Source organism: Carcharodon carcharias, chromosome 20, assembly GCF_017639515.1.
Source record: "Carcharodon carcharias isolate sCarCar2 chromosome 20, sCarCar2.pri, whole genome shotgun sequence".
NCBI classification, from domain to species: Eukaryota; Metazoa; Chordata; class Chondrichthyes; order Lamniformes; family Lamnidae; genus Carcharodon; species Carcharodon carcharias.
In genome coordinates this window covers 77,894,788-77,918,922 of record NC_054486.1, presented here as the reverse complement: position 1 = coordinate 77,918,922, position 24,135 = coordinate 77,894,788, and the positions used below count along the sequence as shown (strand labels likewise).

The window sequence follows — 24,135 nt, the reverse complement described above, 5'->3', positions numbered from 1 at the left end:
ATGATTGGTGGAGTGCTGATCAAGTGCTGATCTTTGTCCTTATGGTATCAAGCTTTTTGAGTGTTGTTGGAGCTGCACTCAAAAATACACCTAAGTGGTCATTCATCTCACTGTTGTTTATGATTTCCTGCTTTGTGTAAAATAGCTGCCATATTTGCCTACATAAACAGTCACTACACTTCAAAATATTGATTGTGTCAAGTACAATGAAATTGGATAATGTTCCATATAAACACAACAATCCCTTGAGAGCATCAAGTCATCAATAAGTGAAATTCTCATGAGGTTGCAAATGAGTTGTATCCTCATTTCAGGTTAATTTGTTAGTTTTATAAATCCACGTAGCACAGGCATGGAACTGAATTATTTTCAGATCTGTTGGTGCTATGTAGCCTCTTAACCGCTTTTCTAGCCACAGTATTGATGTGGCTGGTTCAGTTAAGTTTCTGGTCAATGGTGATTAAGGGCAAATATTGATTTTTGACACCAGGGAAGCCCCCAGTTAGAGTGTTGGTTTTTTTAATGTCAGTCTGAACTTCCATGACAGGTAAATGGGAACTTGACTTCATGGGTTTCCTCAAAGAGTAGCACTCCAGCAAAGTCGCACTCTGTCCTTATCCCACTGAACTATCAGCACAGATTATCTGCTTTAGCGCCTGGAGTACAATTAGAACCCAGCCCTCCTTAATTCACAGAAAAGAGAAAGAAACAATTGCATTTATATTATGCCTTTCATTACCATAGGTCATCCCAAAGTACTAACAAGGTAATGAAGTACATTTGAAGTGTAGTCACTGTTGTTATGTAGGAAACTCAGCAGCCAATTTACACAGTGCAAGCTTCAGCAAACAACAATGTAATAATAACCAGATAATCAGTTTTTTGTGATTTTTGAGGAATAAATATTAGCCAGGATATCAGGGATAACTTCCCTGTTATTTTCAAAAAGGTACCAAAGGATCTTTTACATCCACCTGAGAGGGCAAGCTGGGATTTAACTTGTCATCTGAAAGATGGCATCTTCGACAGTGCAGTACTGCATTGGAGCATCAGCCTTGAATTTTATGCTTAGGTCCTAAAGTGGTACTTGAACCCACAGCCTTTTGACTCCCGAGTGAGAATGTTACTGCCTGAGCCATGGCTGACAAAAAGCATTGCTCACTCGGAGTATAAACTATCTTGCCAATGTACCTAGACAAATAAAAACAGTCCAAAGTTAAATGAATTAAAATAGACAGTAGATGTGATGAGCATTTGTCTGCTAAGATCACCAACAGTAATTTCTGATCTTTTGTCTCAGTAAATTTTTAAAAACTGAATCATTTGTAATTGCGTCTTAATTAGAAGATGGCTGACGGTCTTAAACTTTGTATCATTTGCCACTTTCTGACTTTTGGTGCAAGGATCTGATATATTAAGGATGAGGTGATCCATCAGTCACATTCATAGCATATCTCATGACTGGGACAAAAAGTTGTTTTGTTTTAATTTCTCCTTATACTTCATATTAGTTATTCTGTGTTTTCATTAATCACCTGAAAATATTTAAAATAATAACCCTTCCCTCCAGGAAAGGTCAGTGTAGACATGAATAAGATATACATAAATCATTAATGGGATGCCAGGTTTGAGCCACAAGTGGGGATAAATCAGTTGATGGGCCCCAAATTATTAGTGTTGACGTTTCGAGCCCCATGACCCTTCCAGGAAGGGTCTTGAGGACTCGAAACATCAACTCTTTTTTTCTCCGCCGATGCTGCCACACCTGCTGAGTTTTTCCAGGTAATTCTGTTTTTGTTTTGGATTTCCAGCATCCGCAGTTTTTTGTTTTTATATATTTTTAACCCAAATTATTAGCATCCATCTAATGAAGAATGCTGAAGCAGCAGAAGTGTCAATCTTCAGGTGAGATGTTAAACTTATTTTTTTGATCCAGTTCAGTGGATATCATAAACTGATAAAATGATGCAACAGAGAAGGAGGCTATCTGGCCCATTGTGTCTGTGCTAGGTCTTTGAAAGATCTGTCCAATTAGTGCAATTCCCCACTCTTTTCTCATAGACCTGCAACTTTTTTTCTTCAAGTATTTGTAGAAATTCTTTTTTTTAAAATCATTGAATCTGCTTCAACCACCCTTTCGGACAGTGCATTCTAGATCATCACTACATAGCATATATACTTATGTAAAAGCCAATCCCATGATGTTTGGCCTTAACAAAATAGAATTTTTCATATACCTTGTGTAAAAGTTGACCCTAGTTTTTCAGGAATCAAGCTGTATTGTGATTATTAATCGCTTAACTGTAATTATTACAGTTCATTAATTTGGAGGTACACACAGGGCAACTTTAGAATTGGCGGAGGGAAAATCTAGCAGCAATCTCCCAGCCACTTGACAAGGCTAATGTGTATCTAATGTGTAAGTCTTTGAGAAAGAATAACAAGTTTGCAGCTCAATTTAAAATGAAAGTTGTAGCATTCACCAAGAAGACCATTAATTGTGCAGCAGCAAGAAAGTTTAATATTCCTGAGAAAATAATAAGAGACTGGAGAAAGCTATCCAATAAACTAGAAAAGATGCCGAAGAATAAATGCGCCAGCAGAGGAAGACTGAGTGAGTGGCTTCACCTGGAGTAAAAAGTGGCAGAATGGGTTAATGAGCATTGGCGAAATGGTCATATTATCATCCTTACTCAACACCCTCAGAGAAGTGAAGAAAGATGGTATTCCAGAATTCAAGGTCAGCGCTGGGTGGTGCATCAGATTCATGAAAAGGCAGGATTTAGTCCTCAGGCAGAAAATTCTACAACGCCTGTCACCTGAACTCGATGATAAAATCATCAATTCCACATCAGATGACAAACATGTATCAATTAACCTGCGTTGGAAATATGGATGAAACACCAATGAACTTCGATATGCAGCAGACAAGACTATTACCAAGATTGGTCATGTATTTAGTTACTGTGTGTGAGAGTTTACTTGATGTCAGCCCTGGATCAGTCGGTAGCACTCTCGCCTCCGAGGTTCAAGTCTCACTCCAGGGCTTGAGCACAAAAATTTATGCTGACGCTCAGTGCAGTACCAAGGGAGTGCTGCACTGTTGGTGATGCTGTCTTACAGGTGAGCCGTTAAACCTGGGTCCCATTTGCACACTCAGTGGATGTAAAAGATCCCATGGCACTAGTTCGAAGAAGTGCAGGATAGTTATCCCCAGTGTCCTGGCCAATATTCATCCCTCAATCAATATCACAAAATAAACAATTTACCTGTCCAGTATCACATTGTTGTTTGTGAAAGTTTGCTGGGCGTAAATTGGTTGCGAACATAAGAACATACAAATTAGCAGCAGGAGTAGGCTATTTGGCCCCTTGAGCATGCTCTGCCATTCGATAAGATCAGGACTGCTCTGATTGTGGCCTCAACTACAGATTCCTGCCTACCCCCCTGGTAACCTTTGACTCCTTTGTTAGTCAAGAATCTATCTCCCTCTGCCTTAAAAGTATGCAATGGCCCTGCCTCCATCTTCTCTGCCTTGCTTTCTACCTTACAAAAGTGCTTCAAAAAGTACTTCATTGGCTGTAAAGTGATTTTAGATATCTGGGTTTGAAAATGTTGTATAAATGCAAGTCTTTTTATTAGTCTGCATGACAACAGTCATTGTATTTCATAGCAATTCATTGTATATTAGTCCCATGAAAGCTACGATACCATATGGAAGCCAGTCTTATGGTAGTTGGTTGGGATTTCTTAGTAATTTTATTTATTTTTCAGATGGAAGTTTCATGTCATGAAAAGCTTGGACTATATAAGAATGAGCATTATATATACCATATTTACTGTCCACAAAAAGCAGGTCAAATCCAACCCAGCCAATTACCACCCCATGAGTCTACTGTCAATCATCAGCAAAATGATGGAACTTGTCATTGACAGCGCTATCAAGCGGCACTTACTCAGCAATAAACAGTTCACAGATGCTCAGTTTGGGTTCCGCCAGGGCCACTCAGTTCCTGACCCCATTACAGCCTTGGTTGAAACATGGACCAAAGAGCTGAACTGCAGAGGTGAGGTGAGAGTGACTGCTCTTGCCGTCAAGGCAGCATTTGACTGAGTGTGGCATTAAGGAACCCTAGCAAAACTGAAATCAGGGGGAAAACTCCACTGGTTGGTGTCATACTTAGCACAAAGGAAGATCGTTGTGGTTGTTGGGGGTCAATCATCTCAGTCCCAGGACATCGCTGCAGGAGTTCCTCAGGGTGGTGTCCTAGGCCCAACCATCTTCGGCTGCTTTATCAATGACTTTTCCTCCATCATAAGGTCAGAAGTGGGAATGTTTGCTGATTGCATAATGTTCAGCACCATCCATGACTCCTCTGATGCTGAAGCAGTCCATGCCCCTATGCAGCAGTACCTGGACAACATTCAGGCTTGGGCTGATAAGTGGCAAATGACATTCACACCACACAAATGCCAGTCAATGACCATATCCAACAAGAGAGAATCTAAGCATCTCCCTTTGACATTCAATGGCATTACCATCACTGAATCCCCACTGTCAACATCCTGGGGGTTACCATTGATAGAAACTAAACTGGACTAACCATATAAATACTGTGCCTACAAGAGCAGCTCAGAGCTGGGATTTCTGTGGAAAGCAACTCACCTCTTGACTCCCCAAAGCCTGTCCACCATCTACAAGACACAAGTCAGGGATGTGATGGATACTCTCCACTTGCTTGGATGAGTACAGCTCCAACAACACTCAAGAAGCTCAACACCATCCAGGACAATGCAGTCCACTTGATTGGCACCCCATCCACCACCTTCAACTTTACTCCCTCCACCAACGAAGCACGGTGGCAGCAGTGTGTACTATCTATAAGGTGCACTGAAGTAACTCACCAAGGCTCCTTCGACAGCACCTTCCAAACCCGTGACCTCTGCCACCTAGAAGGACAAGGGCAGCAGATGCATGGGAACAACACCACCCGCAAGTTCCCCTTCAAGCCACACACCATCCTGACTTGGAACTACATCGCCGTTCCTTCACTGTTGCTAAGTCAAAATCCTGGAACTTCCTTCCTAACAGTTTTGTGGATGTAACTATACCACATGGACTGCAGCAGCTCAAAAAGGTTGCTCGCCACCACCTTCTCAAGGGCAATTAGGGATGCACAATAGATGCTGGTATAGCCAGTGACACCCACATCCCTAAATGAATAAAAACATGGGATCTTTAAATGAATATGGATATGTACAGTCTATAACAATGGGAATCAGATATGAATGGGAATTAAATATTTTGTGTTGTGTTGAAAAAGAAAACATTAGGTTTAAACCAGGCTAATAACTGAACCTCTGAAAAAGAGTGCTGGATATGTTCAGTAAACCTCCACTACACCCTGGATGAGGAGGCAAAAACAGGCAGTGTTTTTATTCATGATTTCTATCTGTCAGCTGTATGGTCATGATTGAGAATAGGCTGTGACACATCCTGCTGTCAAATGGCCTTTTTAAACTCCTGTTCTATGGAGAATGGTCACTGGAAGGTTATCTGCAGCCATTTAACCATACCACTGCATGAATTATTACCTTCAAGAGAAGAATGGAGAAAATTCAGGGGGATAGTACTTGGGCTATAAAGTTCACATATTAGTTATTTGTGTAGAGATGCAACTCAGAAAATAAAAGTCAAGCCTTTCTGTACTATTAATTTTCGTTATCATAGTGCCCTATTTGTCTTGAGGAAATGTCTGAATGAATATCTCAAAACACTGTGGTCACAAATAAACTACTTACTTATAATCTTATTATTGTTCAAATACTACTGTGCCTTGGGCTAAATTCAGCTTTTGTTTCAACACATGTTCAACTGAATAAATACCCACCACATTGCCGTACTGCTTAAAGTTTTCTTAAAGCAGGATGAATACTAAACAGATAACTAGTAATTCTGCTCTTAAATAGTATGAATGTAAAAGTCAGTTATAGTTTAATTGCCTTCATGCAAATGTACAGAAAATCTGCTCTCATCTTAATAGCTGTGATTAGCTTTTTGTTATTTAGCATGTTTGCTATTATATGCTTCTAATGAGAAAAGATTGAAATGTTCTACTGTAGCTGACATTCTTACAGAAGCTCATTTTTTCAAAACGTATGTTCTAGCAAGGTATATTTTAAAGGTTGGCTGCAGCTTTGCCTACTAATAATAAGGGAAACCAAATGATATACTCTTGTCAGCAATGTTACAGTAAGAGCCTGTTGTATCTTCTAGGAGAATCTGATACAGCACAGCTCAGTTTGGTAAAATTGAAATGCCTAACAAAAAAATCAAAGGTGTATGTCAATGCAATGTAAACCATTAACAGTTATTTCATAATGTGCGGAAATATGTTTTCTGTTAACAGGCAGATGTCAATAATTTGAAGAACTTCCTTTCCACTTTAAGGCTGGCCCACCGTGGTAGTGAAATAGACACTATACCATTGTCCAACCTGGCTCCAGTTAAGACCTCTGAAGTTGAAAAGCCAAAAGCCAAAATGGTGATCACATCTAGAAAGGATTATCCTCTCACCACAAACTTCCCTTACTCTCTTGAATTTCTGCAGGTGTCCTACTGCAAACTAGCACGTGTGGATATGCGTATGCTTTGCCTTCGAAAACTGCGGAAGCTAGATCTTAGTAATAACCACATTCGCAAACTTCCAGCTACCATCGGAGATCTTGTTTGTCTGTCTGAGCTTGTTTTGCACAATAATCACTTGGAGACATTCAGTGTCACTTTGTGCAACTCCACATTGCAGAAATCTCTGCAGTTTTTGGATTTGAGCCACAACAGATTGCGTGCTCTACCTGTTCAGTTCTGTCAACTACAAGAACTCATTCATCTAAAGCTTGATGACAACGAGTTACTCCGGCTTCCTTACAGGATTGGACAGCTAACTAAACTTCGCTTCCTCTCAGCAGCGCGCAACAAATTGCCTTATCTTCCATGTGATTTCCAGAGATTGTGCCTTGAGAATGTGGATCTATTTGGAAACCTTTTTGAACAGCCTAATCCTCTGACTCCAACAATTCAGCTGCAGATTCCAATGACCCTGTTAGAGACAGCAGCAAGAGCAACAGTAAATTACAGGTAAGGGATTTTAACAAAACAAGTAGATACAGCATTTAATAATGGCTTGACCCATTAGCTGAGCAGCAACTTCACTTGGTTTCAAGTATGTGGATTTAATCAAGAACTGACCACATTATAAATATGTTTCCCTTTAAACTTGGCCAAGTACCGAAAGGATGCTGTTATGACCACAGCTGGTGTTAATTGCTGCGCAAACCAAATCCCAGAGGGAACTTGGTTTACGCGCCATACCTTTTTTTTGTATTGTGAAAACGAGAAGGGGAAGTACTGATCTCAGCAGTAAGAAGTCCAGTAACACTTTTTGGATTTTAAAAGTTAAAAATAAATTTTTATTAACAGCAATAAAAGAAAACTTAAGCACACAAGATTACAGTTAAACTTAGTCCTACAAAACATTCCCCCAAAAAGACACTCAGGCCCACAAGTAAACATCTTTCAGGCTGCAGTCCTTTATAGATGTTTAGCTATAAAAAATCCAGTAATATTATTCAAGGAAAGCTGCTTAGCTTCAATAAAGGCATACCACATGACCTGTAACCCTCTCCCACTCTGCTGTGAAAATCTAAACTTCAGAATAAAACTGCTTTTCACAGCCCAAGACTTCTCTGGCTTGACTGAATATTTGATTCAAATTGCATCCTCTCTCAGCCGTAATTCCATCTATAGCTCCAGCTGCTACATCTCACACCTTCAGCTCAATAGTTTAACTCCAGCTCAACAGCTACAGCAATCCTAAGCTCTCCACAGTAACTCTAAAATACCTTTTTTCCCCTTTATCTCAGGTTCCATTGTTTTCACGCCCCTTTGAAACTCATATCCTTCCAAATATAAGATCCTTCATATTTCCACCTTGTCTTTGCTTTCGGGTCAATAAAATATAATATTCCCCCTTCTGTTTACCTATAGAACTCCTGCAAGATGCAAACATGTTTCTTGCTACCTCTGACTTGCCTTTGATATTCAAACAAACTCTCCACTTATCTAAAAATGCAAATGTTAGATCTAAGCTATTCACTTGTACCTCAAACCTAACACCTCTATCCTTTTCATGTTTTCCACTCCCCCAGACAACCTGTTTCCTATTAATCCCTGCCCAGCTTAATTAAATCATATACAGACATGCACAACTTTTTCACAAAATAACACAAAACTCCCCAAAAACATATTTAAAAACACAGATTATCAGTTTTGCAACACAGAGAAAGAACATCAAACAACAGATATAAATATATGGGATTTTTTTTTAGCTGTTCTCTCCTGTTGAATTACTGCTGGGTGATGCACAGAATTCTATTACTTCTCTTTCCCACTACAATGTTGACTCTAAACACAAATTTACTTTGAAAGAAGTTATTTTTAACTGGCAATTTTAAGCAAATATAATAAGCACCTGTAAACTTTTGTCTGTGGGAGGTACTCAATGAATAAAAATTAGCAAAAGTTTTACTTAAAATCCAGACCAAAATTTATTATTATATTTTAAAAACTTTTTTCAAGTCCCTCTGGGTTGGAAGAATAACCTCCACTACTTTTCTGTTCTCAAATATCTCCTGCAGTACTTTCTATCCAGAAGGCTGACTCATATTTTAGGTCAGATGTCGGCAGTTTTCCAATACCTGTACAACTGACCAGACAGCAATTGTCAGCAGGTTATTTGACCTTGCACAATGGGAGGGGCCAGAGTTGGTCTAGTCTCAATATACTTTCCAGCAAAGGTCACTAGGCAGCAATTAGGATTTGAGAATTCTGGTTCATTTTTAAACCTTCTTCCAACCCATCCGATCCATCAGCCAAAACCTGAGGGTTTCAAAACAAATTGTCTGCAATGCCACCATAGCTGAGATAAATTAATACAACAATTGAACTTGGGAACTTCCTTGTGATGCCATTGGCCAACCAAAACGTGTCAGGGCTCCCAGAATCAGGAGTTTAGCAGGCTCTGTCAAACTGAAAGTACATTTTTACATCGAAAGCTGGTGTTTCTCCCGTGTCTGAGGTGAATGCTACATGGCTGATATGAGGGTAGGTAGGAAGTGTCAATATTGGGGAAAGCTTAGGTTTAAACCCATGAGTTGAATGGGAAGCAGGCATTCAAATAGTTCAGATTCTAAGCTGCCTTTTGTTTTTTTAACAAAAATTATTCAAAAAGCAAAAATGACGATCTGTTTCTTCAGTAGTTTGCTAAACCTGGAGCACTTGGCATTCTATTCTGTAAACGTATAACAGTATGGGTTGTATTCAACTTTCTGACTTATTCATTACATTGTCAATTATACCCACCAGCAAAATTACCTTGAATGGAGTCATTGTGGCTTTGCATGTATTGTGTTTGAGATTCGCTCAGTTTACATATTGGGCTTTAGCTGTTAAATGTCTTTTAACTAATTGCATTTTTTTTTCTTGTAAAGAATTGCTTATGGACCGCATATCCTTCCAGCTCACCTGTGTCAAGATCTGGATTTGACTAAAACCTGCCTTTGCAGAAGACCTTGCTTGAACTCTTTCGTTCAAGTGGTTATAAATCTGAATTTACACCAGGTCTCCCATACTGTGGTTCTTGTGGACAACATGGGTGGCACTGAGGCCTCAATTCTCTGTTACTTCTGTTCGTTAACCTGCTACTCAGAGTTCCTTGACAAATATCAACAACGCAACAGATGATCAGTGTGAAATATTGTAGCTAAATGGTAGGTTGCAGTATATTTCCCAAGATGTTTTAATTTTAGGAACTTGTATTGATGAGAGATGAGCAAAAGCCTCAAGAATGTACAGGAAGGCTATTCAGCCAACATATCCAGCATTGGTGCACACTCCTAAGGTGAGTGAAGTTGAACAAAATGTACATTTTAAGAACACTACAAACTATTTGAACTCCAAATCAGTAACTGGGACAAAACGTTTAACTTAAAGCTTTACATTTTAAGTCTCAGGTTGAAATGATGTTCAGCAGTTTGGGTAGTATATTTTGTAATCTTGGGATCTTACATGAAGCCTGTTTTGATAGAAAAACTAGTATTTGAGACTGTTTACAATACTTTTTTAAGAATTAAATTTAAATGGACCTTGAGACTGTGTATAGATTAAGTCATGCTTAACTATAGTTTATACAAAGGAACATAACAGTATTCAGTGTATATAGATCACTGGCTGTCTCATTTTCCTACAGCAGTGTTTAAGCTTGAAGATTGCAGTTGTCTTTTTAATTGACAATACTGTAATGTATAAGGAATTTGTTTCAGTGTATTTAGCATTGTCATTTATATTTAATAAAAATTAACTTAATTCTGTTTTGTGTCCACTAAAATTACACCAGACTGACCAATATTAAAACCAGTTATAATATGAGGCATCCTTGGAAATGTTAGTTCCTTTTATGATTTTGTATTTCATATCTGTTTTATCACAAGTCATTTTCTATATAGGGAAAATGTGTTGCATCTTGCAATTTGGATGTGTTGACAATTTAGTCAATGGTGATGGTAGATCTAGCTTCAAGATGCCAGATCTTTCCAGTTTGAACAGCACCTCTCATGTGATGATTTGTTAATCAGTGCTTCTGTGCATTTGACCAATGGAATGACTTGTTTAGTCATCAACACTGTCAACATTGCACAACATCTGGATGTGAGGTTTTTAACCACAGGTTGCATATCTGGAGCATCACTTCCTGTCAGAAACATTGCGTTTTTGATCAATTATATCTGCCACACAGGACAGTGTATCCACGCTTTAGTCTGTGTTTTACTGATTTTATTTACTTATTAGTTAATCTCCTTTGATACTGTGGAGTCAAATCCAAATGTAATATTGAGGTGAAAAGGGGTAGAAGAAATTTCTTACAGAATTTTAAGCAACCTTTCATTGACACTGCTGCATTACCGAGCACCTGAGCAGAGTTGGAAATACAGCTCAGTAGTGCAATGGGAATGGGCCCAAAAATGCAGAAATTATTTTATTTAAAAATGTACTGGGAGAGTATATTTAATATTTAGAAGTCATCCAACGGGTAAAATTCTTTTCTGTCATCTGACAATTTGTTACTTGACACAGCAGAAAAGGTGGCAGAATCCAATTTGAAAGGGGAGGGAGATTGCTCAGTTGTACCACTCAATAGCCAAAGAAAATCCTGTTAGAGCTTTGCATAAAGGTGTTTCAGGCAAAAGGATGACATATAAATGTAGCAGCTACATGTGGACACATTTAACGTGCAGACTTATGTAGGATGTGTTACATAGGGCCTTTTAATAGGGGACATGGCAGACACTTATTTTAATACTTGTAGCTGAATTACATTTGGTAACTATAGGAAGAAATGTTATTGCCCTGTCGGAAACCATTTTGAGGAGTGATCTTAAACGAGTATAGATAATCATTAACCAATGTATAAAAGCAGCTGACTCATAGCCCTGCAAAAAGTTGAGCTTTTAAAGTTGAAAACAATTTCTGGTGGCTCATTTTACTGTTATAATTGACTATCTTATCAGGTATTTCAGCAGTTAAATAATTTCAAAAATCATACTGGTGGTAGGCCCATAAACTGCACTGTATACTCATTTTTTTGGTGTGTGCCATGTCCATTGTAAAATGGACCTGCTCCAAAAGTGTGCTGCTTATATCCTAATCAAACCAAGCTTACTGATTTGATTTGGTTCCTGGTCTGCAATGCTTTTTTTTAAAATCTCATCTTGTTTTCAAATTCCTCCATGGCCTCACCCCTCCCTGTCTCTTCCTTCCTTTGACCTTCCAACCATCAGATCTCTGCTCCTCCGATTCTGGCCTCTTGTGATTTCCGTTGCTCCACCATTGGTACCCATGCCTGCAGCTGCCCAAGCCCCGAGCTTCCCCTGCTTCTCTCTTTCTCCTCCTTGAGGTGCTCTTTAAAACCATCAGTGGCATAGTGTTAAATTTTGTTTGCTAATACTGTTGTGAAGTTTACCTTGAGATGTTTTACAATGTTAAAAGTTCTATGTAAATGCAAGTTATTGTTAACAACAATGTAGCAAGCAGTGAAAACTTGCCTCCTGCTGAAAAATAAAACTAATGTTGCATCCTTCAGTATAATATTGAAATATCATAATTTATTATTTCCTTCTCTTTACTCCAATTTTCTCAATTTTTCCTCACTTTTCAGAGCCTGCTTTTGTTTTATGCTTTTAATAGAGGTTTTATTCTTATTGGAGATTAAAAGAAAAACAAGAAACTTATTTTTTTATCCAACTTGTGTTCCTCAAGGTGATGGATGTTAGTGCTGAAATATTTTCCATTTTAGGAACACTAAGCAATGAACTGTCACTTCAGACAGACCTTGACTGGATACATTTTAAAGCTTCTACAATACTGTTAATGATGTGGCTTGGATCCAAGTTCAGAAGACTCGCTGCTGCACTGTAACATTTCCTACGCTAGTCATCCTGTGACATACCTGCCTGAGGTTGGTAGTTAATTCTAAATTAGAGGCGGTTTTGCATTGTGAGCCTACGCCTACACAAATCGATTTTTTTTAATTCATTATGGCATGTGGGCGTCGATGGCTAGGCCAGCATTTACTTCCCATCCCTAATTGACCTTGAGAAGGTGGTGGTGAGCTGCCTTCTTGAATGGCTGCATTCCGTGTTGTAGGAACACCCACAGTGCTGTTAGGAAGGGAGTTCCAGGGTCCTGACCCAGCAACAGTGAAGAACAAGCTATATAGTTCCTAGTCAGGATGGTGTGCAACTTGGAGGTGGCGGTGTTCCCATGCATCTGCTACCCTTGTCCTTCCAAGTGGTAGAGGTCATGGGTTTGGAAGATGCAGTCGAAGAAGCTTCGGTGAGGTGCTGCACTGGATCTTATAGGTAGTACACACTGCTGTCACTGTGCATTGGTGGTGGAGGGATTGAATGTTGAAGGTAGTGAATGGGCTGCCAATCAAGCAGGCTGCATTGTCCTGGATTGTGTCGAGCTTCTTGAGTGTTGTTGGAGCTGCACTCATCCAGGCCAGTGGAGAGTATTCCATCACACTCCTCACTCGTGCCTTGTAGATGGTAGACAGGGAGTCAGGGGGTGAGTTACTCCTGTGGCCACATTATTTATTTATATGGCTAGTCCTTTTCAGTTTCTGGTCAGTGCTAACCCCCAGGCTGTTGATAGAATTGAGATTTTTAAATCTGAATTTAAATTCTCAAATCAGGCGTGGATTATTAATAAGGACTCTGGCTACTAGTCCAGTAACGTAACACTGCATTACTGTACTGTGAGCTGATACTGTCTTCCATGATCACCATAAATTTCACACACTTGGCAGAAGACAGCAATCTCTCTAATCCATCAAAGAGTAAAAATCTTTCCTATGCAGATATATACTGGCCAAATCAGATAATGACTGTGATAAAATAATAATAAATATTGTTACTACACCTTAATGGCAGCCTTTGAAACTGGCTCATTGCAATCAGAACTATTATATGAAAGCAACGTATCCAGACTTGTCTTGTCATTAACAAAACAGAGGTCCACAGCCCACGCATGCAATCAACTATTATACACCGAATCAGAAGCTTGATATAAGCAGAAGAGCTTCCATTGAGTATAATACATTCCCTCTCATTCAAATGGCCTGGGGACAAAAAATAAGTTTCTGGGAATAGATGCTGGGGTACCCACGTCAGAAATTACCCTTGCTATTGCAAACATCAAGATAATTTCTCAAATAGCAAAGCAATCCATTCTGTATGCAGCAAGACCTGGACAATATCCAAGCTTGAATTGATAGATGCAAGTAATATTTATGCCACACAAGTGCCAAGCAATAATTAACTCTAGCAATAGAGCCTAACCAACTTCTCTCACCTTTAATATCCTGGGGGGCGTCATCGATGACATGAAATTCAATGGACCAGCTACATATTGGAGCAGTTCTGAGGCTGGGTATTCTGTGACCTCTTCATTCCCCAAAATTCACTACCTAAAAGGCACAAGTTAGGTGGATGATGGAATAATCTCCACTTGCCCAGATGGTTACAGCTGAACAACACTCGAGTTTAACACCATCCAAGGCAAAGCATTCCATTTGATCAACATCTCATTAATTAATCTGAACATTCCCCCTTCACCACCATGGAACGATGCAATGTTTTTTACCTATAGGCTGCACAATAGCAACATGCCATGGCTTTATTGGCACCAAAACCCCCAACTCCACTATTTAAATGGACAAAGGGCATCAGGTGCATGGAAACAATATCAACTCAGCCTTCACCTCCAAATCACACATCATAATTGGACAAATGTCACTGTTGTCTATTTGTCGCTGGGTCAGAATTCTGGAACTCCTCACAGCACTTTGGATACACAATCATCACATGGACGTCAGCAGTCTTAGAACACCTGACATCAAAAAAATGGCAATTTATTGTTCATCCAGACCTCTTAAATATATCAAATGTTGCTAGAATCACCCAAGGCTTCATATTCATTCCAAATACAGTTTCCTTTGTATGTTAGCTAGCATATCAGGCAATGGAAACAGCAACAAAGTGCTTCATTAAAGTAATCCTGTTTCCTGAAAGCACAAGGAAAACCAGTTAGTTTGTACTGAGGTGCCAACCAGAACTTGCTCCAAGTGTATTTCAATGTAAGACTCGTGCATAAAACCTGACTTCAAAATGATTGAAATGGACACAGGAATCGCAGCAGCTGAAGCTCAGTGTATTGATGTCTGCATTTAAGTAATATTAACAAGGGGCAAAATCCCAGATGACACTATATTTTAGTGGAGAATTCCTTGGGAAGGAAATTGTGTAAAATGTTGACTCTGATACTTGTTGAAGTTTTTGAATCAGCACAGGATACTAAAATGTGGCTACAACAGACCTTTGTTAAATATAGAAGATGACAAGAAGAGAGAGACAGGCTGGTGGAATTGGTGGACATGTGCCAGATGAAACTTAATGCAGAGAAGTGTAAAGTGTTACTTTTTGGTAGGAAGAACAAGGAGAAGCAATCTAAAGTAAAGGGTACTATTCTAAATTGGACACAAGAACAGAGACACCTGGGGGTGCACAAGTCCACAAATCGCTGAAGGTGGAAGGGCAGGTTCAGAAAGTGGTTAATAGGCATCTTGGGCTTTATTAACAGAGGCATTGAGTATGAAAGCAAGGAAGTTATGATGAACCTTTACAAAACACTGATTTGGCCTCATCTGGAGGCTTTAGATAGGGTACAGGAAAGATTTAATAGAATAGATCCATGGATAAGGGACTCCCGTTTCAGTGGATTGGCTGGAGAAGCTGGAGTTGAAAAGAAAATTGAGGCGCATTACGGACCAGAGGGGGATTAATTTAAACAGCCTTGATTTGTCCACTCACAAACAATCCATAAACAGAAAAGTATTTTTGATTTCCCCCTTTATAAGTGGTTGTGTACTTTCCCCAATCCTTCAGTTTTGGAGTTATCCAATCCTCTATCAATAACCCCACAGTAAACTCGAGATAAGGTAAAATAAGAGGGTAGTTTATTTTACACACACAAAACATGGGGAAGAGGTTTTGCAATGTCACCCTTTTTGCATTCATAAAATAAAAGAGGGATAAGGGAAAGAAAGGGGTTCAGGTCAAGACCATGATAAAAATATGACTTATAGTTTCATGTAAGTCCAGAGTCCAGAATCAAATGTCCAGTGACGTATTCCTTCACAGGGTAGCAGGCTGACAGTTGCAGGGTGATCCATCTTTCACAGAAGCGAGGACTTCTATGATGGGAGAAGGCACATAGAAATGAATTAGCCTTGAAGGCACAAATACAGAAGTTCCGATGTGCCAGTTCTCAGAGGGCCAGGCACTTCATCTGGACAAAGCTGTTTCTGCTGCTACCTGTTAGGTAATAAAATGATAGATAGGGGTAGGCTGCTTGCCTGGAGTCCTGCTTCTCTTCTGAGGTCAAACGGACTGGTAATAAAATTCAAGTGCTATATAAAGGAACTCAAAGAGCTCAAGTCTCACTCATGTGACAGGATGGTTTCGGGTCAAGTTATTCAGCTAATGAGTTGAGGTGCCTGGTTGAAACCCATTGTGTTTTGGAGCAGGAATCAGTGGGGCCATAAGCACAACATTGGAGATTAGGAGTCACAAATAGCTCTGGAAAAACTCAGCAGGTCTGGCAGCATCGGCGGAGAAGAAAAGAGTTGACGTTTCGAGTCCTCAGAACTGAAGTTCTGTTGAAGGGTTATGAGGAATCGAAACGTCAACTCTTTTCTTCTCCGCCGATGCTGCAAGACCTGCTGAGTTTTTCCAGGTAATTCTGTTTTTGTTTTGGATTTCCAGCATCCGCAGTTTTTTTGCTTTTGTTTTTGTCACAAATAGTTCCTTTGTCTAGGTGGCTGGTGCAGACTTATCGTCTATGAATCCTTTGTGTTGGCTCACCTGGAATATTTACACAATACAAGTCACATTCCAGGATGATGAGGTAGCCTCTGTCCATTGGAACAGCTTAGAATCTTCTAAAGCAGAATGTGATGAGTTACAGCCATTTTTATCAGCCCAGCAATTGTCCATTTTGGAAAAATAGAAGAAAATAATCTAATAATGTAGGCAGGCTGATGTTTTTTTTTCTTTCTGTCTCCTGGATGGGACAGGAGATTTAATAGAGGTGTTCAAAATCATGCAGGACGTCTAGAGAGGAACTATTTCTTTTTTATATAGCAAGTTGTTATGTTATGAGTGCACTGCCTGAGAAAGTGCTGGACGAGGCAGATTCAGTCTTGGCTTTCAAGAAGGAATTGAATAAACACACGAAAGGAAGTGTGGCTCCAAGGAAACACAGGGGAGTGGAGCATGCTAAATTGCCCTTGCAGAGACCTAGTATGGACATGATGAGCTAATGGCCTCCCTCTCTGCTGTAACCATTTTATGATTCTATGAGTAAAAAAGCTTGGGAAGATACCCAGGCTCAGACAAGAAAATAAGCAGGCAAATTGGAAAAGGAGAAAAGAACTTGCAAGTGTAGAAAAATGTTCAATAGCCAGACCAGTAAAGGAAAATAGGTTACCTTCTGCAGGGGGTTCATCTTAGAATCAATCTTCAACGGGGATTCCCCATTTAGCAGAATACATCCAAAGCAAATAGGATTCTTGGATTTCTGAGAAGGAATCTTTGGCATTACAACAAAAATATCAGAATTGGAACTTACCAAACACTTGGAATATGTAAGTTGTGTGTGGCATCTATCAATGGCGAGAGATATAAATAAGATTGAAGTGATCCAAAGATAATGCTGCACGACTTTGCACAAATCATTATGGGGAATACACCAGTGTTGCATCGTTGATCAAAGATTTAAAATGGCAATCACTACAACAAAGGACAGAGAAAACTAGACTGGTCATGATCTATAAAATATGGGATGAACTGGTGGGAATTGACAAAACAAATACCTGTTACCATCCAGCAATGACACTACATGAGGTAGCCACCCAGACAAGCTACAAAGGCCATTTGTTTCCAAGACAGTGTATCAACAATCTTTCTTTTCAGGAACAATCCCATAGTGGAACAAGCTGTCAAAGGAAATATTCACAGCCATGTCATTCAAAATCTTCAAGACCCATCTTTAGAGAATATCTATTTATAAGTTTTTCATTATCATGACCGCTGTATCAGTGGATCATGTCTGGTTCAGCTAGTGTTAACCAATTCATAAATATTGGCAGGATAGGAATGTTACTCTGTGATACCAACAACCAAAGCAGAAGCAACATGTTGTGGGTGTCGACCCTTTGTCACAACACAGTTTTGGTATGGACATTCTTTTCTATCTATGGGACCGACAGATCTATTATGTTTGTTTCAGCATTTTTGTATATGTTGTGTTCCTTTCTACTGAGACCAGCAGCCTTCCTTTGGAAGGAGAGGACATATTTCACTCATTGTACCATTGACATTTAGACTGATGCTTAGACAAGAAACTGATTGGTCATCCTCAAACCCAACCAACAAGATAAGACTTCAGAAAAGACCAAGATATCTAATAACGCCACAGTAAATAAGTTATAAAATAAAAGCAGAAAATGCAGCATCCTTGGAGAGGGAAACAAGGTTAACGTTACAGGTCGTTGACCTTTCACTCTCCACCAATGCTACCTGACATGTTGAGTATTTCCCACATTTTCTGTTTCTATTTCAAATTTCCAAGATCTGCATGTTACATTGAGTAAGTTGGTCTAAGACTCCCAAATAGTCAAATGCTCCTTCCGGGTAAACTGCAGTAAACAGGAGGCGGCCAGAATGTCGCTGACTACGTCATTCGTCAACGTAGCGGGGAATTTTCGGTGCGCCGCCTTTGATGCCGAGATTGGCCAATGGGCGTCAGGCAGGTAGTGATGGACGGCCGAGCGGTCCATGCAGAATTCGCCTGCGGTAGCGCAGGCACGCCCAATGAGTGGACAGCGCACCAATGGGGGGTGGGTGGAGGGAGGGGCTGTGTGACGGTTGGTTGATGAGTAGATGCTGGAAGGCAGGTGAGGAGTCAGGCAAGCCGTTAGCGGGCAGAATGTCGGCGTCGATTCAAATTGTGAGGCGGAGAGGAGAACGGGGGCCGAACAGCAGCTGAAGGAAGGGAGGGGGAGGGAGAGAGAGAGTCTCCTCCCCGCTCAGGGCCTCTCCGCGTTGCGTTCAAGTCTCTTCGGGAGGGAGAGGCTGCCGGAGCCCTCGGCCTCGGTGTAAAGTGTTGCGGCGGTGCCGGCTGGAAATGGTCCAGTGTGGGATGGTAGCGTGTCTGACATTGGGCTGCTGGCTGTGTGGCTTATCCAACCGCTTTTTATAATCGGAAGTTTATTGCTCTTTGCAGTTCTCTCTCTCCCCCCCACCCCCCCCCCCCCCCCCCTTCTATAAATTACTGTTTATTATTATTAACAGCCCCGGTGCTCCACAGTTACAAGGCGGGGGGTCGCCGCTGCCTTGCCGATCAAGTCAACATGAGGTTCCGCATCTACAAGAGGAAAGTGCTACTCCTGGCTCTCGTTATGCTGGTCGCCGCCTTCGCCTTCTGGACCGGCGGAAAACCAAGGAAAAACGGAGCGTTTCCGAAGGACGACGAAACTTCCAGGAGCAGCGGGCGAGCTGGTGGCGGAAACCCGACCAGGAAAGTTTCCAACGAGTCCCAGCCGAGCAGGTTCGACAGACCAGAGGTCGACAACCTGACCCAGGTGTACCGCAGCATCGTTTACCAGCTGAACTTCGATCAGACTGTCCGAAACCAGGAAACCATAAAGACACGTCCTCCAAACGACTTGGTGGTGGTGGTTCAAGTGCACGACAGACCCGATTACTTGCAGATCCTCGTCAATTCGCTCAGAAAAGCCAAAGGAATAGAAAACGTCCTGTTAATCTTCAGCCACGACTTCTGGTCTCCGCAGATCAACCACATCGTAGCTGGTATCGATTTTTGTCAAGTGTTGCAAATATTTTTTCCATTCAGTATCCAGTTGTATCCCAACGAATTCCCAGGACACGATCCCAGAGACTGCCCACGTGACTTAAGCAAGGTGAATGCGCTCAAACTGGGCTGTATCAATGCTGAATATCCAGATTCATTTGGCCATTATCGGGAATCCAAATTCTGTCAGACCAAGCATCACTGGTGGTGGAAGTTGCACTTTGTTTGGGAAAGGGTAAAAGTTTTGGAAGATCATAAGGGTTTAGTGCTGTTCATTGAAGAAGACCACTATTTGTCACCTGATTTCTATTATGTCTTGAAAAATATGTGGCATCTAAAGGGTGAAAGTTGCCCTGATTGTGACATCTTGTCCCTTGGTACATATGTACGTGTCAGTGATTTCACAGAAAAAACCAATAAGGTAGAAGTGAAAACCTGGCGATCAACAGAACACAACATGGGCATGGCTATGACTAGAGACACATATCAAAAATTGATTACGTGCACAAATACTTTCTGTGAATACGATGACTACAACTGGGACTGGACATTACAGTATTTAACAGTATCCTGTCTGCCTCGGTATTGGAAAGTTATGGTTTGTGAAGCTCCTCGTATTTTCCATGCTGGAGATTGTGGTATGCATCACAAGAAAGCTTGCATGCCATCTGTTGAAATTTCTAAAATTGACAGAATTATAAGTAGCAACATACAGCACTTGTTTCCAGAAACCATGGCAATAAGTGAAATATATCCATTGGCTGCAATCAGCCCACATGTGAAGAATGGAGGTTGGGGAGATATTAGGGACCATGAACTTTGTGCAAGTTACCGCCGGCTCCAGTAATTATGATATAAGTTTCCATACCAGATCATGTTTTTAATAGTTGTTTAGTTTTCTCCTGTTATTAAAAACACAACAATGGGATACAATCCTTGACTTTCAAGATTAAAAATAAATGGCTGCCTTGATGGCTCAGTTAGTAAATACACCAATAAGGTGTGACATTGAGCTTTAAGGACTAGGGAGGCCCCAAGTAATACCTGGTCTGTGATGAGTAAGCTGATCTCAGCCGGGGTTGCAGTAGGGGATGTTGCAATTGAATTTGGTATCCTCTGGTTTAGGAAAATGAAAATTCAGCCATGGTGCCCATTCCTGATCACTATCCAGTGACCATGCTGGAAAATTAATTTTGACAATGTTTGATAAGGACAGTTTCAGCTCGGCTGTATGCTGCTCACATTTGAATATAGCCAGTCGGCACTCACTGACTGGGCCCATGTTTGAAGAATAAGGTGCTGGACAACTACTGGTGCCTGTGGACCTGTACCCAGCCATGAGTTATTGCCTTTACAAGAAAAGCAGAAGGAAGATTTTTTGTTTTTTAAAGAAATTAAGCCCTTGTAGCAAGAGTTACCATTTTCTTCATTAACTTTGTGGATGTTCTGGTGACTGAAGAGGAGAAAATGGTGTATGCAACTGAGAATGCAAAGAAGCCAAAGGTGCTCGTTTCATCACGTGGTTGTAGTTTTTACAGTTCTGTTTTCATTATTCTGTTAACTTTACAGATGAGCCTTGTTTAGCTCAGTGTTGTCACTCTGCTCTTTTAATGTATCAGTACTACAAGAAAAATACCACATGGTAATATGCCTTAATGTGTGGTATACTAGTGATTTATAAATTTATCACCCAAGTTACTTCTGCCACCAGTAACAAACCTGCAACCAGAAATGCTTAGTATTATATAAAGCTCAAAAATTCTCCCACCGTAAAATGCCCAGAAATGAAAAAAGCAAAAGCTTTTTAATAATAGCACCGGGTGTTTTTCAAAGTTCGAGTGAAATTGATATGAACAATTTATTGGTGCCCCATTGTTTGTTGAAGTTTTAGTAAAGGAGAAGAAAAAAAAGTACCCAGTGTGGCTCTGTGAAAATTTTGCCCACTCACCAGTACCCTACTGAAATCTTAGTGACAATACTGTTCTCTAAAAGCACAAATCTGTAACTGAGATAACAATGCAAAGGTTTCAGTTAAATGTTAATAATTTCATTTAAAAAAAAACAGCATGTCTATTTTTTCCCCAGTTGTTGGAATTAATCGGGTTCAGTTGATTTAACAGATGTTGCCTCATGGCAGTTTGAGAGACCTGAAATGGTCCACTGTTTAAAAGCAAATGCCTTGGTTGTAACTTTTTTTGTATTTGTGTACAACCACCTCAAATAAAAGGAACAGGAAAGCAATTCTTTGTGAAATGTAAGAGATACTGTATTTACATGTTTTAACATTTACATGGACTTTAACTTAATTGGAGCTACACTACATTTTGCTTTTTAAACATTTAACGTTTCTTCCATACGTAACCAGTTGCATCACTACAATTTTAAAAGTGATAAGGATAGAAGGAAAGTGTTATGGGGTATTTTTTTGTTTAAAGTATTTACACATTCTATGTAGGAAAATAATAGACATTGACAAATATATATAATTTTTATTCATTCACAGATGTGTGTTGTCTAGCAAGGCCAATATTTGTTGCCCATCCCCAATTCCTCTTGAGAAGGTGGTGGTAAGCTGCCACCTTGAACTGCTGTAATCCATGTGGTGTAGGTGCACCCATAGTGCTGTAAGTGAGTTTTAGGATGTGCTGATAGAAATATCTTTTCCCATATGGAAACTGTTGAGTAAGATTGGCCATGCTGCTATGTCATTCTAGTCACATGTTGGGAGCATCTCCTTGTGCCAGCCTGACTGACATGATGACCATCTACTATCTATGGAAATAGATTTTTCTTGGTTGTTTCTTATAGAGCAACACAAAAATATTCTAAATTCATAATATCGCTGGAATGGCCCAACAAAACCCCAATCTTGCCTCAAAAAAAAAGCCAGGTATGAAAAGGCCACCCACCTGGATGTAAGTTTGTTCCATCACCCTTTTCCACTCAACCATTTTCACATCCATCACAACATTCATCTTCTCCCTTGATCCGCTTATTTAATTCCTGGCTTACGCAGAAGCTAACATTGTTAATGCCTTCCTTTCCTTGGTGCTATCTTATTTCCATTTCAAAACCATCAAAATTACTTCATTCCTCACAAATAAACTCCTAGCACCGATTTATCTATAGTCGCCAACTATCTCTCCCTCTTTTCAAAATTGCAGTCTTTATGCCATTCTTCATAAAGATGTGACTTATCTATCCTCCAGAAGTTATTAGCCCATCACCAATCTCCCTTTCCTTTCTAAGGTCCTTAAATTTGCTATTGCTCCCAGCATCATGCCCAACTTTCTCTATTCGATTCCCTATTCAATTCCCTTCAACCTTGCTTCAATTTTTTGTGCTGCAGTGTAGCTACCCTTGCTAAACTTAGACTTGACATTTTCTGTGCTTGTAATGTATTATCCCTCCGTGTTCTCAAACATCCTGCAACTGTTAATGCAGTTAACCACGCAATTGTGTTCATTTTTTTTAATGGCCCTATTTCCACATGATTCCACTCTTGCCTTTCCATTTAGTGTTGCTAGCCATGACTTCTTGCTGCACCATCAGCTCGGCAATCTCAAAATACCTGTCTTCACTTATCCATTTTCCTCATATGCTGACCTTTCTTATTATATAACAACAAAAAGCATATAGCACCTTTAATGTAATGAAATGATCCATGGCACTTCACAGGAGCATTATAAAGCATAATAGAACACTAAGCCTCGTAGGTCATGGAGTGCAGCTTGGGCACAATGTGAGAAGTTGGGAGTTTGCAAGGGACAAGAGGTGCTCCTTTTACTATCTTTTCAGCCTCTAGTAGTGGGTGCATTTTCTTCCTTTGTCTCCAAGCTCGGAGAGAGGAACTCAAGTTGTAAACCGATTGGTCAGTTGGTATCCACCATTGAGGACTGTGTTAGTAGCTGCATAATAGAAAAATATGGAAGTTTTAATCAACCCTTAACTACCTCCAGGAGAAGGAGCTGATTTTTATTCTTTCAAGAGATGTTGGCATCGCTGGCTAGGTCAGTATTTTTATTGCCCATCCCTAATAGTCCTTGAGAAGGTGATGGTGAGGTGCTTCCTTCTTGAACTGCTGCAGTCCATGTGGTGTAGGAACACCCACAGTGCTATTAGGGAGGGAGTTCCAGGATTTTGACCCAGCGACAGTGAAGGAACAGCAATATTGTTCCAAGTCATAATGGTGTGTGGCTTGAAGGGAAACTTGTAGGAGGTGGTGGTGTTCCCATGCGTCTGCTGCCCTTGTCCTCCTAGGTATTAGAGGCCGTGGGTTTGGAAGGTGCTGTCGAAGGAACCTTGGTGAGTTGTTGCAGTGCATCTTGTAGATGGTGCACACTTACTGTGCTGCCACTGTGCGTTGTTGGTGGAGTGTGTGGACATTGGAGATGATGGATGAGGTGCCAGTCAAGCAGGCTGCTTTGTCGTGGATGGTGTCAAACATCGAGTGTTGATGGAGTTGCATTCATCCAGGCAAGTGGAGAGTATTCCATCACACTCCTGATTTGTGCCTTGTAGATGGTAGCCAGGTTTTGGTGAGTTATTCTCCGCAGAATTCACAGCTCTGAGCTGCTCTTGGAGCC

General features: G+C 40.4%; 2 protein-coding genes across 8 annotated transcripts in view; both read left to right on the top strand.

Annotated features, from left to right (window-relative positions):
* The window catches only part of lrr1 (leucine rich repeat protein 1), a 31,665-nt gene extending 19,469 nt beyond the window's left edge, over nt 1–12,196 (top strand). For 4 of the 5 annotated variants that reach the window (XM_041214935.1, XM_041214936.1, XM_041214937.1 and 1 more), the window contains 2 exons: nt 6,411–7,138; nt 9,550–12,196. In XM_041214935.1, the coding sequence (XP_041070869.1) occupies nt 6,411–7,138; nt 9,550–9,802 (981 nt within the window). In that variant the 3' untranslated portion in view covers nt 9,803–12,196. The remainder of the gene's footprint in view (nt 1–6,410; nt 7,139–9,549) is intronic. The other variant, XM_041214938.1, reaches the window with a different exon arrangement.
* A 259-nt stretch (nt 12,197–12,455) lies between these two features.
* On the top strand, nt 12,456–21,790 carry mgat2 (alpha-1,6-mannosyl-glycoprotein 2-beta-N-acetylglucosaminyltransferase). Of its 3 annotated transcripts, none has more exons than XM_041215156.1 (2): nt 12,456–12,572; nt 19,030–21,790. In XM_041215156.1, exon 2 carries the CDS (start codon nt 19,089–19,091, stop codon nt 20,394–20,396), a length of 1,308 nt encoding a protein of 435 aa, XP_041071090.1. In that variant the 5' UTR covers nt 12,456–12,572; nt 19,030–19,088; the 3' UTR covers nt 20,397–21,790. The 3 variants fall into 3 exon arrangements, with proteins under 3 accessions (XP_041071090.1, XP_041071088.1, XP_041071089.1); XM_041215154.1 differs by lacking the exon at nt 12,456–12,572 and adding an exon at nt 18,583–18,632; XM_041215155.1 differs by lacking the exon at nt 12,456–12,572 and adding an exon at nt 18,617–18,632 and having other exon boundaries at nt 19,046–21,790.
* The last annotated feature ends 2,345 nt before the right edge of the window (nt 21,791–24,135 follow it).

Coding starts and splice junctions, on each gene's coding strand:
- mgat2 (XM_041215154.1), top strand. CDS start 18,611: ATGAGTAGATGCTGGAAGGCAG. Junction 18,633..19,029: donor GAGTAGATGCTGGAAGGCAG/GTGAGGAGTCAG, acceptor TATTATTAACAG/CCCCGGTGCTCCACAGTTAC.